General features: G+C 40.7%; 1 protein-coding gene across 10 annotated transcripts in view; it reads left to right on the top strand.

Moving 5' to 3' along the window:
- TMCC1 (transmembrane and coiled-coil domain family 1) overlaps positions 1-15,764 on the top strand; it is a 163,123-nt gene that overhangs the window by 60,348 nt on the left and 87,011 nt on the right. The window contains exon 1 of one of the 10 annotated variants that reach the window (XM_072989494.2): positions 759-13,316. The exons of the other annotated variants lie outside the window; for them this stretch is intronic. Coding sequence (XP_072845595.2) covers positions 13,278-13,316 — 39 coding nt within the window. The 5' untranslated portion in view covers positions 759-13,277. Of the gene's footprint in view, positions 1-758; positions 13,317-15,764 lie in introns of those variants that run through there. 10 annotated transcript variants of the gene reach the window in all.

Below are 15,764 nucleotides of genomic sequence, written 5' to 3'. Positions count from 1 at the left end.
CTGCTAGTGCCCTTCATGTGTTTTGTCATACACTTTGTGTTACAGGCAGGGCCAACTGGTGACACAAAAGGAGTGCGTGCTGTGGGGGATACATATGCTCTTGTCTTTACACAATTGTAGAAGTGAATAGGATTCTGCCCTTAATTTCTGGATAGCTGTGGCAAACCTATGACTGTGCTGATATCGTCATTTTATTTTATTTTTTCTTTATTTATTTAATTTATATGCCGCCCACTCTACCCAAAGGTCCCTGGGCGGCTCACAACAATTAAAATTCAATGCAATAAAATAAAATGATTAAAATACAGTTAAAATACAATTAAAATACAATTAAAAATACAATTAAAATTGCCATCATTAAGACCCACAGTTAATGTTATTTCAATTAAAAGCCTTCTGGAACAGGAAGGTTTTGACCTGGCGTCGAAATATCATCAGTGTCGGCGCCAGGCAAATTTCAGTTGGGAGGGCGTTCCATAGTCTGGGGGCAGCTGCCGAGAAGGCCCTTTGTCTACAAGCCATCCCTCTTACCTCCTTGGTATCTCTAGGGAACTAGGGGCCTTATTTTGTCCCATTGGTTTTGGTATTCTGTTGGTAGCAGTGGTATATATGATTTTCCTTCCATCTGAGAAGTCAGTTTGACTTATACTAAAACTACTTTTGGGAGGTTAAGAAATAACATCTCATGTGCCCCCTCCTAAAAAATATAGAGCAAGAGCACAAATATAGATGCATTTAGTGTAGACACTATCAGACAGCTAAGATGGAATTAGTGGACATAATGACAGCAACCAATTGATCAGCTGCATGACTCAGGTTAGTCGGTTTCTTACAATAGCCATGTGAGGGAGGAACTAGCTGGTTCTGCCATCCATTTCACCTATTTGTGAGTGTAATTGTACATCCTTTCCTTTTGTACATCCATAGTGCTTTTACCGTACCATGGGTATATTTTTTTGGAATAATTTGCTGTGTGGCTTTCTTGAGGCTTCATTGTTTGTTTGTTTTTTCATTTCTGAGTCATAGAAGTCTATTGTGGAGCTTTTTCAGGCATTGTTCTGCCCCCAGAGTATGTTGTAAAACATCTTATTGAATCCTATCTTTAAGAGTTCAAAATAATGTAGCAGAAAAATTGCAGGACCTGATGTTTTGTACATTTATAATAAGACTTCACCTAATACCATGTATTATAAAGTTATAAAAGTGTAAGGATGTGTCATTGGAGACCAAGATCATCCACACACTTGTATTTCCAATAACTGTGTATGGATATGAAAGCTGGACAATTAAGAAAGCTGACAGGGAAAATTGGTTTTTTGAAATCAGGTGCTAGAAAAGAGTTTGCAAATACACTGGACTGCCAAAAGACATTCAAATGAGTCCTAGATGAAATCCAACCCAAACTAACTTGGAGGCAAAAATGTTAAAACCAAAGTTGTCCTACTTTGGGCACATCATGAGAATGCAGGATTCTCTGGGAAAGACAGAAGGCAGCAGGAAAAGAGGAAGACTAAATTATGAGATGGACTGACTCCCAGAAGCACAGGCTTGAACCTAAAAGGGCTGAGTAAAGAAGTTGGGAGAGGGCATTTTGGACATCATTCACTCATAGGCTTGCCATAGGTCAGAAGTGACTAGACGGCACATAATAGCACCAATAACAGCATGTCCAAATCAGAGTGCTGTTAAGAGAAAACTGCTTGGTAAAATAGTAATAATATAACATAAGTGAAAGAGAAAAAAGTCATCAAGAGCCCCCCAGAAAATGTGCAAGTTCTTGAGAATAACAGCGCTGTAGCCAGGAACAAAATTTGCAAGCATCCAAGAGATAAGTGTATACCTGTCATGTGGAGTCTCAGCATCTGGTATGGAGAACATGAATTAGGTTCTTTGAGATTTTGGCTGTTTGTGGGGGGGGGGGGAATCCATCAGTACAGACTCTGAAACCATAGTAGTGAATGGTTTCCACGTGGCTCTAATTCAGAGAAGGAAATGACCTTTTAGGGATGCAATACAAATAGCAAGGCCCCCATGTGGAGTAAGGATCAAGGCCAGAGTTACTTCTTATATTTAATAGTACAAAGTTAGAGCTATGATAAGCAGAATGCTTTGCCTTCTGGTCTTAATCAAGCCCTGAAACAGAGAAGGCATTCAGGTGTGATGGAGTCAAGTGCCCAAGTCATCTCTGAGTACCATTTGGCAACTTGGGTTTCAGCACCATCACCAGCCAGCTCATCCATAGACCCAAGGCATCTTGGGATCCAGTTGGATCTAGTGGCCTCCATAGGCAGGTCATCCTACTAGGTTTCTTCTCCCCAGAAGCGGGGTGGGGTTTGCCATTAAATGACCAAATTTTAGCAGGTAGTGATCTGACTGTGACAGGGCAGACAATGTTTAATTACATTGCAAGACTTAGAGACAATGTTTTGTTTAATGTAGTAGAACATTCTGGCTACAGTGCTAGTAAAAGTGATTATTTCCCAGAGAAATACATAGGTGGTAAAGTAGCTGGAATTAGAGATGGGGATATTCATATATGAATATGAATATCTCCTCACAGGTGGAAATAATGAGGGGCCGGCCCATTGGGGCGGGACTGTTCACTCATGATTTCTCCGCTGCTGCTGGCTCTGCGGAGGCTTCCTGTCACGCTGTTCTCCGCAGTGGATTAGCCACTCTCCAACCTAGCAGAGAGGCTTGTCATCCCATTTCCTGCCAGGACTGGGTAACCGATTGTGGACAACGGCACGGTAAGAAGGTCCGACGAGCCCGCGTTAGCAGTGAAATTGTGAGTGGACAGTCTGGCCCCATGGGGCCGGACCCTCGTTATTTCCACCTCTGTGGGGATATTCGTATACAAATACCCCCATCTCTAGTTGGAATCATGAGCATGTGAACCAGGATTGCTGACTGATAGTTTGACAGTTGTTTCAAGTCATCCCTGTAGATTTGGTGGCTGGTAGAAAGCTATCACAGGAGGCTTGCTGCTAGCTTTGGAAGTCACTTGACTTCGCTAAAAAGTGATAGCTTTCTCTAAATGTCTTGCTGTAATTTGGAGATGCTGAATAGAAATCCCCCACAAAAGGAATGTGACATTCACTGAAAGTAATAATTCTGAAGGATTTTTTTTCTCTTGAATAGCTCTTTCCGTGTTAGAATCAATGATAATCAGAAGATATCTTCTGTGAAACAGATGTTTCTTGACTTCATATATTGTTTTTAGTAGTTTTTTTTTCCTATTTTACAAATGTGTCTGATTCTAAGAGACATTTTTCATTACATATTTGAGTGGGCATGATTTCCAGTAATGATACATGTAGCATCAATGCACTTGTTATAAATGTCAATGACAGTTTGTTGTTTTCGTTGGTAAGAAGGACATCAATGAAAGGGATGGTGGATAGGGATGTAGATCCTTTAGAAATTGCAACAGGGGAAACTGCAGTCATCATTGCTGCTCTTCAGCATCTCTTCAGCCAAATTACTGTATATGGGCATATGAATTTCCAGATGGGTAGTCATATTAGTTTAACAGTAAAAAATAGTGGTTTGTTATATTTTAAAGACTGAGAGCAGATGCATTGTGGCATGTACTGTTGTGGGCCAACCCATACCCTATCAGATGCATTAAGAGAACATGTAATGTGTATGTTTGCTTCAAGTATAAGAGAGTTTTTTATTTTTTTCAAAATATAGTGAAATAAGAGATCAGAGGTCACATTTATCACAAAAGCCATTAAATAATGGAGGTGAAAAAGAACTATTAAAGCAAAAAATAGACGTGTGCTACTTATATACCACCCTGTAGTGCTTAACAGTAAGGGACGTGGTGGCGCTGTGGGCTAAACCGCAGAAGCTTGTGCTGCAGGGTCAGAAGACCAGCAGTCGTAAGATCGAATCCACGTGACGGAGTGAGCGCCCGTCGCTTGTCCCAGCTCCCGCCAACCTAGCGGTTCGAAAGCATGCAAATGCAAGTAGATAAATAGGGACCACCTCGGTGGGAAGGTAACAGCGTTCCGTGTCTAAGTCGCACTGGCCATGTGACCACGGAATATTGTCTTCGGACAAAAACACTGGCTCTATGGCTTGGAAATGGGGATGAGCACCGCCCCCTAGAGTCGAACACGACTGGACAAAAATTGTCAAGGGGAACCTTTAGTGCTTAAAACACTATCTGAGTGATTTACAATTTAATTATGCAGGCCATACATTGCCCTTCCCTTGCAAGATGTGGACTCAGTTTACCAACCTTGGAAGAATGGAAGGTTGAGTCAACCTCAGGCTGGCTGCCTGAACCCAAGATCGAACTCGGCTCACTATAGCAATTTAACCACTGTGCCATGAGGCTCCTCTATAAAACTATTAGGCTATTGAGACCAACCCTCTGCTAAATGCAGGAATACAAATCAAAAGTTTATCTGATAGATGTTTGTCTAATATTCTTTTGAATGCCTCTGGCACTGGAGTGCTTACCACCTCCTGAGGTAATTGGATCTATTTTCATACAGACTAACAGTTGGAAAGCTTTTCCTGTTCCAGTTGTATCACTCTTTGATGTTTAAGGTTTGACTTTGGTGATTGAACCAGAACCAGACGTTCACCTTAAGGATTCCCCTTCCAACATCAGCCTTGTTTTGTAGATGGGATCCTTTTCAAGTGTGTATTCTGTCTCTTTAAGGCACTTTATCTTCTCCTTGTTAGCTTTCAAGACTAGCACTGGGTCATAGACAGCCAGATAGTGTTATACCTGAATAGTCTTGTGTTCTGTAGTCAGAACTCTCTTAGTTCTGAATTGCATCTGTTAGAGTATCTTTTCCATGCCTCCCATTGTCACTAAGTTTGTAAACTTTGCATAAGTAATTCTATTCTTGTTTTAACAATAAGTAAATTCATGGAAAACTGGTTTAATTGCCAGGTTTTCTGTTGACATATGTAAATAGAATATGGTGGACCAATTATTTGATTAATATTTGATGAATGAATTTGAAGACTTAATTTGGTGGTGAATGAATTGAGAAAATTAAAAAGTCAAGATGAGCCCTGCAAAATGGCTGCCTTGTGTGCCTAGTCACAAAACACTCATTTCACTGAAAGCAAATTGATTATTCTAAAAATGTGATGAACTTGTCCCAGAACATGACTAAAAGCTACCGTATAGTTAGCTACAACAAATATGACCATTCTATTTCTAGTGCACCAGAAACTCATTGTAAACAGAGGAAGTATATTTCCTTTTCTGTCTATCATACCTAACTTACCTCAATATCTTGATCACTTCCCATGCGCATATGCACAATTTTTTTATTCCAGCTCACCAACTGTATACACACAAACATGGACCCTGTGCTATTGTTCTTCAAGGCTCCCTTTTCTTTCTTTAATGCTCAGCTGGGACATTCATCAAAGTCAAATGTTGCCTTTGCAGCAGTGGTTCCCAGTCTTGGGTCCCTGGATATTTTTGGTCTACATCTCCTAGAAATCCTGGCTAGTGATAAAGGCTTCTGGGAGTTTTAGTCCAGGAAAATCTGGGGAGCCATGGTTGGGAACCACTGCTCTATAGTGCTGTCTCAGAATGGGTTGTGGACTGCTTGGGTTACTTGGTGCCCATAATCATTCTGACTGAATAAAAATTGACCTTGGATGTGGTGCTTCATATTGTAACACACCAAGCCAGCAGGTTAAGAACATTAACATTGGTGGCGGCCAGTGAAGCCTTTATGGTTGCTGGAAAAGTTCACTGTGGATTGGAACTTGACATTCTATCTGCTCTTATGGACATTACTGCAGCTAAACACAGTAAGATGTCTGAGGCTTTGTTGCAAGGAGGTTGGTAAGGAGCTCCGGTTCCCAGCTAATACTTCCTCAAAGGCTAATGTTATTTGTGTGCTTACCTGCTTATGTGTGTGTGTGTACACAAGTTAGAAAATCACAAGGAAGTGAAACATGGATAATGCAGCCCTTGGAAGTCATAATGCTTCATATTATTTCCTTATTCCATCTATGTTTATATTCTACAGTGGGTAATATTCTGTTGGCAGAGTTACGCTGATGTAAACTTGATCCACATGCCAGAAATAATTAATTTAAATGAGGGTTCCCTTTTGGCTTAGGGAAGCCTTTGGGAGCCTTGAAATGGCTGGGTGAAACCTGTAATTGTCAAAAATTACCATTGGATCACTGCCACTGATACTAGGACCACTGGCAGCAATCTGGCTGTGACTTCTGACTATTAAAGACTTCCCCTTCCCCATTCCCGAGGCACCCAAAGACTGCCTTAAAGCAAAAGGGAGCAGTAGGGAGCCCTGGAACCTGAAAAGGTGGGAGGAGGGATAGGAAGCTTTTCATTAGTTTATTTATTTGTGGCACACAAATCTAGTTTACGCTAGCAGAACTACACCAGTATGATTTTACCCAATATAAATGTGGATGTAATGTGATAGCAACTTGTCTAGAACTTTCAAAAGTACAGTGGTGCCTCCACTTAAGAACTTAATCCATATGGGAATGGTGTTCACAAGTCAAAATGTTCGTAAGTTGAAGCAACGTTTCCTATAGGAATGCATTGAAAACCGACTAATCCGTTCCAGCTGAAGAAGAAAAAATCACCAAAAAAAATAGAAAGAACACAGCAAGGCCGGTCGGAAGGGGCTTCGTTGCTGAGGTTTAAGAAGAAAAAAGCCCTTCCAGAAACAAACATTAAAGCCACCTCCGTTGCTGAGGTTTAAGAAGGAAAAAAAACTCCAAAACAAACAGCAAAACCACCAACACGGCACAGAAACATACCGCCCCAGCCAAATCCCACCCAGAAGAGTTTTTAAAAGGAGAAAACAGCAGCTTACCTCAATGCGTGCACACACACCCCCCGAAGCAGAAGGCTCTCCCAAGCCGACGACGACGACCACACACACACTAACTGCTGAAAGTGAAAGAGCCACAGTACAAAGCAGCCTCGTCACCACCTACAGTTAGAAATCTGAATTGCCCAACTTTTCCCCTGACTTTTTTCTGTTCGTGACTGGAAGCTCCGTTTGCAAGTCGAAGCAAAATGTTGCACCCGGAGCTGTTCGTAAGTCGAAATGTTCGTAAGTAGGGACGTGTGTAAGTTGAGGCACCACTGTAATGCTTTTAAATAGCTGTTTTCTTTCTTACTTTAACATTCATTTATACCAAATCTGCAAGCTATCGGAGAAAACTATAGCCCATATGGTAATAATACACATTTTTGTGTGCTTTTTGTTTAAAAACAAATCTGTCAAACGCAAATAAAAAGCAAGAGGTGGGTGGACTGTTCTATGCCTTTCATCTTTGTAAGGTGGCATTGAACTATTTTACAAAGGGAAATTGAATAAGGCTGTGAGAAGCACGTATTTTTCCTTGTTCAGAAAACCAATATATTAAAGCAGGTTTTTTAAAGGGAAGCATATACATATTGTCTAACATGTACTCAGTGTTCCAGAGGAGTACAATTAGAGGAACTACTGTTCACATGTTTAAATACATATACCATATTTATTATTAATTTATATTTTTGTATTATTTGTAATTATTTAGAACATTTAAATAAGATAAATGCTTAAGAAGCTGACGGCATATACCAATATCCAGGTCTATAGAGCCTGTTTCCTGAGTACACTCTTGTACTGCAGTGAGTCCTGGACCCTTTGTGCACAGCAGGAGAGGAAGCTGAACATGTTCCATATGCGTTGTCTCCGATGCATCTTTGGTATCACCTGGTAGGACAAAGTTCCAAATAGAGTAGTCCTAGAACGAGCTGGAATTTTTAGCATGTATACATTACTGAAACAGCGATGTCTACGTTGGCTCGGGCATGTCGTAAGAATAGCTGACGGTCAGATTCCAAAAGCTCTCCCATATGGATAATTAGTGCAGGGAAAGCACCCCAGAGGGAGACCACAGCTGTGATACAATGATATCTGCAAGTGGGATCTGAAGGCCTTAGGAATGGACCTCAACAGATGGGAAACCTTGACATCTGAGCGCTCAAACTGAGGCAGGCAGTACAGCATGGCCTCTCCAATTTGAAGAGACAGTTGTTCAGCAGGCCGAGGCAAAGAGGCAGTCCCAAAACCAGGCAAATTAGGATGCTGGACAGGGGACAGATTGTATTTGTCGTCAGTATGGAAGGGATTGTCACTCTTGTATTGGCCTTGTCAGCCACACTAGATGCTGTTCCAAGTCCTCTATTCAGAACACATTACCATAGTCTCTCAACACTGAAGGATGCCTACAGTGTTGCTGCTGTGTTCCAAAAATAAACCTAGATATGAACAGCCATGGTGGAGTCTCATCAGTAAAACAGACAAATATTGCAGTCCCCTGCATGAGTTTTGTTAGATATACAGGGTTTTGCTTCTATACAAGCGTGCATGGGTTTCTGAGTGTAAATAAATGTGAAAGAAAGACATTTTACTGATTTTTTTCTTAGTCCTACATCAGAGCCATAATACGTATTAAATGACCATGTTCTATCTAGACTTAGTTATTGTTAGTTATTACCGGTAGTTACATGTTTGTGCTATTTTTCCTCTGGTGAGCTCAAAGCGTATGTGGCTCTTCTGCCACTTTATTTTCACAAAAACCTTGTGAGGTAGATCAGGCTGAGAGAGAGAGTTGCTGAAGATCATCTAGTGAATTATATTGTTCAGCAACCTCGATTTCCAAGTCCCAGTTCAACACTTGCCACTGCATCATTTCCCTTATCCTTCCATTCTTAAAACTAGAGATAAGCATACAAAACTTTTCCATGCTCCCCACTCCAGTCCATACCATCATGCTGGCTTTACTTTGAAGTATGATTATTTGAATGATGCAGGTTAAGTAAAATGTGAAATCTAATTATCAAAGGTTAAAGTTGTCTTCAAGGTGTTCAGCAGGTTAAGCTAGTCTTACCACTTTTCCATTGCCTCAGGTTTGGACACTGAGTTTCTGCCAGTTGTTCTAACAGCTGTTAACCCGTGAAATGTGAAGCAAGGTAGTACATTGTGATTTAAGAGCATCTAACAAGGCATGCTGTGTTATGTGTGCTGTTGTTTAAAAAGCATGCATGGGTGGTGGCTGTTTTCTTACTTGCCACATTAACATTCTAAGCAGAAAATGTACTTTTATGAGGGCTTACCATTAAGCAATATGCACACTGAGTATGTGATAGGGTTGCAGAACTTTCGTTTCTCACCACCCCTTGCAAAGCTCTTAGTGACTACTAGACACCTGCTGGTGATTTCTTGGGTGTTGCATATTGGACTGATTACCATTACCATATCAACAATTCCAGGGGAAGACTAGGAAAATAATTTAAATTCTTTCTTTTCTGCCATCAAGTTTCCTCTGATATATGACAGGTTTTTGAGGAATGTGATATGTTCAAAGAGTGGTTTAGCATTACCATCCACAGTTAGTTTCCATGGCTGAGCAGGGATTTGAAACCAGGTCTTCTAGTATGACATTTTGTCCACTACACTACCTTGGCTGAACTTTCACTTTAATTTTTATGTTTCTTACTTCTGTTTGATTGCATTGATTAGTCTTGTGTACGTTGGATTCACATCGTAAAGGAATATGGTGACTGACACGGGACCATCAAATGTATACAATCGTCAGGGCTTGAAAAGTCCACTCATCTGTGATGAGTGAAAAAAACACTGCTTGACGAGCCACAACTCCCTCCCTTTGTCCCTTCCTCTTTGCCTCCTTACCCTCAGTCTTCCTCTCACTCTGTCTGATCCTGCAGTCCTCTCCTACTCCTTCCCATTGAAAAAAGGAAAAAGAGTCCTCCCGAGAAGAGCATTTGAGCGGCACATAGATATATAGCTCTGCAGGAGAATGTAGAGTAGTCCCATGCTGGAGAATATGGAGGTTCCCTGCTCCCAATTTCAACCCAACGACCTGGCTCCTTAAGAGGCCGGGCACTTTTGCTTTAAGTGTTATTTTTGCTGGAGACATTCAAAAGAAAGGCATTCAAAATACAAGCTTCATGACCCCACAGTCATGCAGGTAATAAAGCAACCCAAGTCTGAGGGTATATTTATTTTGGGTTTGTACACATTGTTATGTAGAAAGTGCCTAGTTTAAATTTAGGTTTAAACAGAAATTGCAAGGCTATAGTCCAGTCATGCTGACTGGTGAAATTTTTGACTGGTGAAGACATTCTAAAAAATTTTCAAACCCTGCCAATAGTGGTTGGTAGTGACCAGGCTGTCAATTAAGTAGCACTGTTCTTGAGGAACAACAAGAAACTACTTCACAGAAGTGCCCTGTGTAAAAATGACCTGTGTATTTTGTGTCATCAAGTCAGAATAGACTTATTAAGACTCTAATAGGGCTTTCAAAGTAGGTGCCATCTTTAAGGAGTGGTTTTACCTGTTCCACTCCACCAGTGACTTTCCATGGCTGAGCAGGAATTTGAACCCTCATCTCCAGAGTTCTAGTTCGTCATTCTATTCACTACACCACACTGGGAAAAAGCAAGCCTTACTTATTTGTGCAACTCATGTATATAGCATAGCAGCTGCCATATCAGAAGTTTTTTCTCCTGCACAGTAAGATTTCCCCCCTCTAAAATGACTCCTTCTGTATCTCTATACGACATAATATATGAATTATTTAAAAGGATCCCTTTCAAAAAGCAGCAGGTATTAACTGAGAGTAGGGTCTCATCCTTCCCCTTCATGCAATGTATTTCAAATGCAATGGGAAATCAGCTGGTACTTCACTCCTGGTCAACTTTTTCCAACTGATGATGCTCCCCAATCCTCTGTGCAGACTATAGGATGTAGTACTACATCTTTTTAACATGCTCAGGGTCTCAAAAAAATCAGAAAGCAGCACCACGTTCTCTTTAAGTTCTCTATGTTATGTACCAAAAGTCAGAACTTACACCAACGCTAATAGGGCTTTCAAGATCAGGGAGATATTGAAGGAGATTTTACCAGTTCCATACACCCAGGAAGTTTCCGTAGCTAAACAGGGATTCACACCCAGACCACCTAAATCCCAGTCCATCGCTCTGTCCACTAGGTCACACTGGATATCACAATTAACATGTGCTATCAAGTCAATTCTGACTTACGGCAACCCTTTTTCAGGGTTTTCCAGTTAGAGAATACTCAGAAGTGGTATACCATGATACTTTATGTTAAATGTTGTGCTGCTAGAAGAGGTGCCTCAATCACATAATTTAGCCCCTAACAGCAGTGGAGTTCCACCAGCCTTGTTTGTGCACTGCTTGATAGATGTACCATGAGTGAAAGACTTTGATCAGCTCTTCACATTACATTTAGCTGCTATAAAGAGTATAAGACAGTATCAAAACGGGTCACCCTTGAAACGTATATGTTTGAAACTATGTTAGTAAGGAATTAAATTCTTGTGTGTCTGTGATCAAGAATAAAAAATGTGAAACCCTCCCTAGTGAGATAACAGTGGTAAGGGGCAGATGTGAGTTCAAAAGATAAGAGGGTTGTATTTAACAGTGGCCTTCTGTTCACAGAATATTCATGGTTGAGAGGAGTGAGCTGTTTTTTTTTCTCTTTGGCACCAAGCATCAGCTCAGAACTTGGCCCAGACTGTTGCAAGACCCTCAAACATTACAGGTTGTGCTTCAGGGCCTTCTAAAGGCATGGGGAATTTGCCAAAATCCTGTAAAAACTATAAATGCTGACATCTTGAAGTAAATTCACCTTGATTGTTGTTAATATAGTGTGGCACATGGAAAGCTTGATGCTAGACATGCTGTTACAGTTAATGTTCAAATTCATGTATATAAAGTTTCCAAAATATATGTCATGTGAGTGGCAGAGAATAGGTTAAATATGCTGTCCTCTCCAGTTTTAAAAATCCTTCAGTTTTGTGGCATTGATACCTAAAGGCCTTGATTAGGTTGCGCCCCATTGTGTGATGTCTTATACAAACACATACTGTAGTTAATTACTGTTCTTGAGCTAACACTGTAGACGTATATCTGGACAATTTTGTCTGTGTGCAAATGGGCTATGATACTAGTATATATCTTGTCCGAATTAGGACCACACTTTTGGTTGCCTATGCAGGCCACCCATTCTATATTTAGCAGCGTACCCTGTTCCTAGTGTTGCTATTTTGGCTGCTGAGTCCAAAGCAACCTCTTCTGGAAACAAACTACTGTACTTTTCTTCCCTTGCCGCTCCGTGAAATATAGGTTTTGGAGATATGAACACCAGTAAGTGTTTTGTTTTTTTCAGCTCCCAAGTGAGCTTTTGGTTAAGTGTCTTTTGGAACATATTAGGAGATTAAACAAATGAGTCAATAGGAAAAAAAAGATCTAGACCAACTAATTGTAAAATATTCCCCTCATGGCAGTGCCTGGGATTTCATTAGTACTCAGACAGTTGTCAAAATTCTTATTAATCATTTGGTGCTTTTCAGTTCCTCAGAGCAACACAAACACCTCAGACCTGCTTTAAGAGTCCCAAGAGAGTTGATGTCATTGCTGTAGCATGTGCTGTTGTACCTGAGGTTTGCTCTAGAGGTGAGGCACCTCCAAATGAATAAGAGGAAATGGATAGCTTCTAGTACTAGACACAGCCCTGCAGCTGCTGAGACCATGCGGTGGTGAGCGTGTCGCTTCCTCTCGGCTATTGTTAACCAACTACACTGCCCCCCCTTTCCTCGGAGGTTTGAGCAAGCTCGGTTGCATTCTGAAATGAGACTAGAAGAATATCAGGGCGTATGTAGTTTTTATAAAGCTGACACCCACAGGAGGGAGGGTGTGCTGCTTCCATCGTGGTGAGCATTTTTCTTTGCCTGTTGTTTAACCCGCCCTCCTTACCGGTACTTCAGGCACATGCTTGCTAGCCCCACCCTATATTAAGTAGAGCAGCCAGTCTGCCCTTCCCGAGGCTCAGGTGGCTCTGCTGTAACATTTAGCTAATGACTCTGGAGAGGAGGGTGGTCCATCTGTCAGGACCCCTCACAGCTGACTCACAGGAAGTGCTAAAAAAGCTTGGCACGGGGCAAACAGCTCTAGGCTTTTGCCCCTCCTCCTCCTCCTCCTCCGCTGTCTCTGCCTGCATGTTTCACAAGCTCTTTTGAAAAAAAGAACAATGAACTGACTTGAAGTTTTATGACTAGGTGGGATCCCCTTACAGCATTTGTTAGCCTAGCAGCTTGCAGAATGTGGTCTTGATGCTGTCTTAGACAGCTGTCAGTCTCTTTTCTTTCTACTTCCCTCTTTCCTCCCCACCCCCGTGTGGATTGCTTTGTCTGGAGAAAAAAAGGTGACCATGGTCCAACGCTTCAGCCTCAGGAGGCAGCTATCAAAGGTAGGTGACTTCTGCCATCAGGAGATATAGGACCGTCCTCATTATATCACTTTTGTGTAACAGATCAGCAAAATCTCTGCTTGTATGGAAGTGGGCGGGGGTCTGCATGAGAGAAAGCAGCTCTGCCTTTTGTTCTTCCTTCTAACAGACACAAAGGTTTTTAAAGGAAATTGTCAATTGGCAGACATAGCATTTCCTTTCGAAAACCATTACTATAGATTTGGGCGAGCATATTGCTTTGGATTTGATAGTTTGTCTAGTATAGTTGTATGGGGTATAGGAGGGAGGGCTTTTATCATCATACCAAAATATGAGCTGATGAGGTAGAATGTGAGGGTGGAATTATATACTGCTGATAACCAGGGAATCCACCTGGCAAAACATAAGGCTGCTCTCACTATCACTTTAAAGTAACAGACATGGCTTTACAGAGAAGGAAGAAGAACAAAGGAGTTCTGAAGAGATTTTTCTAGCCTAACACTTAATGTCTTTTGTGTTTAAGGTGGTTTATTAAAAAATTAATATTAGGCATATTTGGCGATGGAGGTAACTTTATTCAGTAGATCTTTTTTAAAGTTTTGAAATCAGTTCAGTATATTTTGAAGAAAGACCTAATAAAATGAGGCCCTGGAATACCTTTTGGACGAATCTAGTATAAATCCTGTATCAGAGATATCTTTTGAATGGTAAAATCTTGGGGTTTCTAGTGCTTTGTAATCATATTAAATTTATTTTAAAAATTAAAAGCCTTACTCTGCATCTTTTTCACCAGAATGCATCAAAGACTTGCTTTTTTGCATTTCAAATGCAGTGATCACTGCATTTAGGTCAAAATGCATTCCCTACAGACCGTCTATCAGACGCCTTAGTATGTTGTAATGAACTGGCATCCTGTGTGACCCCTTTCAGCATTTATCTGCATTTTTGAAGTAGCTGAGCAGTGAGCATGTCAACAACCGGTGAATGGAGGATTTGCTAATCACCCCATCATTATCAGAAGATTGCAAATAGGAAAGATTTGTGCCTAGGTATTATGGGAATTGTAGTCCACAGCATTTAGGGGGCAGCAGATTACTTACCTCAAAGTGATATAAATAAAATTCCATCCCCAATCTCCTCTCAGTGTGCCTATGAGCTCTAATTCTAAATGTTTTATTTGAAAGTGAAGTAATTCCACATAGTAGACTGAAGGTTTGGAGATATAGGTCACTCTGGGCTGAACTGTTCTTTAGTTTGGTTATAAATGCTAATCACATTTTAAAGTAACATACTGGTCATACTCCTGTTATTCGTGGGGTAATACTGGAAACATGTACAGTAGTTAGGAGTCAGTGGTGAAGGGTTCTGATAATCATGTGGCCATAGTATAATTGTTAAACAAAATTTAATGGGTGGTAAGTATACATGATTGCTTGTAGTCATGGGCAGAAGGAAACTTGTCACATCAGTGTTTCATGGCCCCCAGTTGTCCCCATGCTTTGCAACCACAAGGATCAGAAATTTGCTTTTTTAAAAGAACAATGAAAGTTGAAATTCTCATCAAGCTAATACACAAACACACACACACACACACACACACACACACACACAGAGAGAGAGAGAGAGAGAGAGAGAGAGAGAGAACCCAGTCCCAAGCACTGACTGAAAATGCTTTTGGCCAGCCGTGCCTATAGAACATGAGCTGTCTTCTGCATAAATATGATGGACATATATGTGAGAAAAGAATAGACTATGAAAAATAGATTGACATTATTTTTGCTGAATGCTAAAGACTTAACAAATCTACTTTGGTGTAAGTTTTTGTGTATCCTAATTCATCATATGCTTAAATTGTTAAATTGGTGTTTGAGGTACGGAGAAAATTGTCCATCAGATCAGAGCAGGGGTGGGCAAATTCTGACCTTCAGGCCATATGTGACCTCTGTGGCATTTTAGTTGCCCCCAAGACCTCACATAAAAACAGGCTAGAGTTTTAAAAATTATCCAAAGACTGTGATTTTTATGCTCCTGGGATGCTTCAGAAGTAACCATTTTAACTACCTGGACCTGTGGGTGGGGTTCACAAGCTCCCTAAACAAATATTTAAATTTCTGTCTGGGCACTTCCTGATTATTATTTTTTAAACAGCCAAATACCACCTCAGACTCAGTGTATTCTGTAGAATGAGCTGGGTGCACAAATTCAATCTCTAAGCCACCTTGCGTTTGACCACTCCTGATTTAGTGGGAAACAAAATACTGTACAAAAAATACAGGCAATGTTAATTCTGTATAAAGAGTAAACACATATAGGACTGTTAACAGTGAATATTCCCTGTACTAGGAGAAAACCTCTTTGTTTCTATTCATATCACGGCTGACAAAACTGAATTTTTCACAGGTTGTGATTAAACAATTTCAAGCTGGAATCTTCCTTCTGTAGTGCATCAGCACAAGATATCCATTATTT

The sequence above is a fragment of the Pogona vitticeps genome, chromosome 2 (assembly GCF_051106095.1).
Source record: "Pogona vitticeps strain Pit_001003342236 chromosome 2, PviZW2.1, whole genome shotgun sequence".
Taxonomy (NCBI): Eukaryota; Metazoa; Chordata; class Lepidosauria; order Squamata; family Agamidae; genus Pogona; species Pogona vitticeps.
This window is presented reverse-complemented; position numbering and strand designations above follow the sequence as displayed.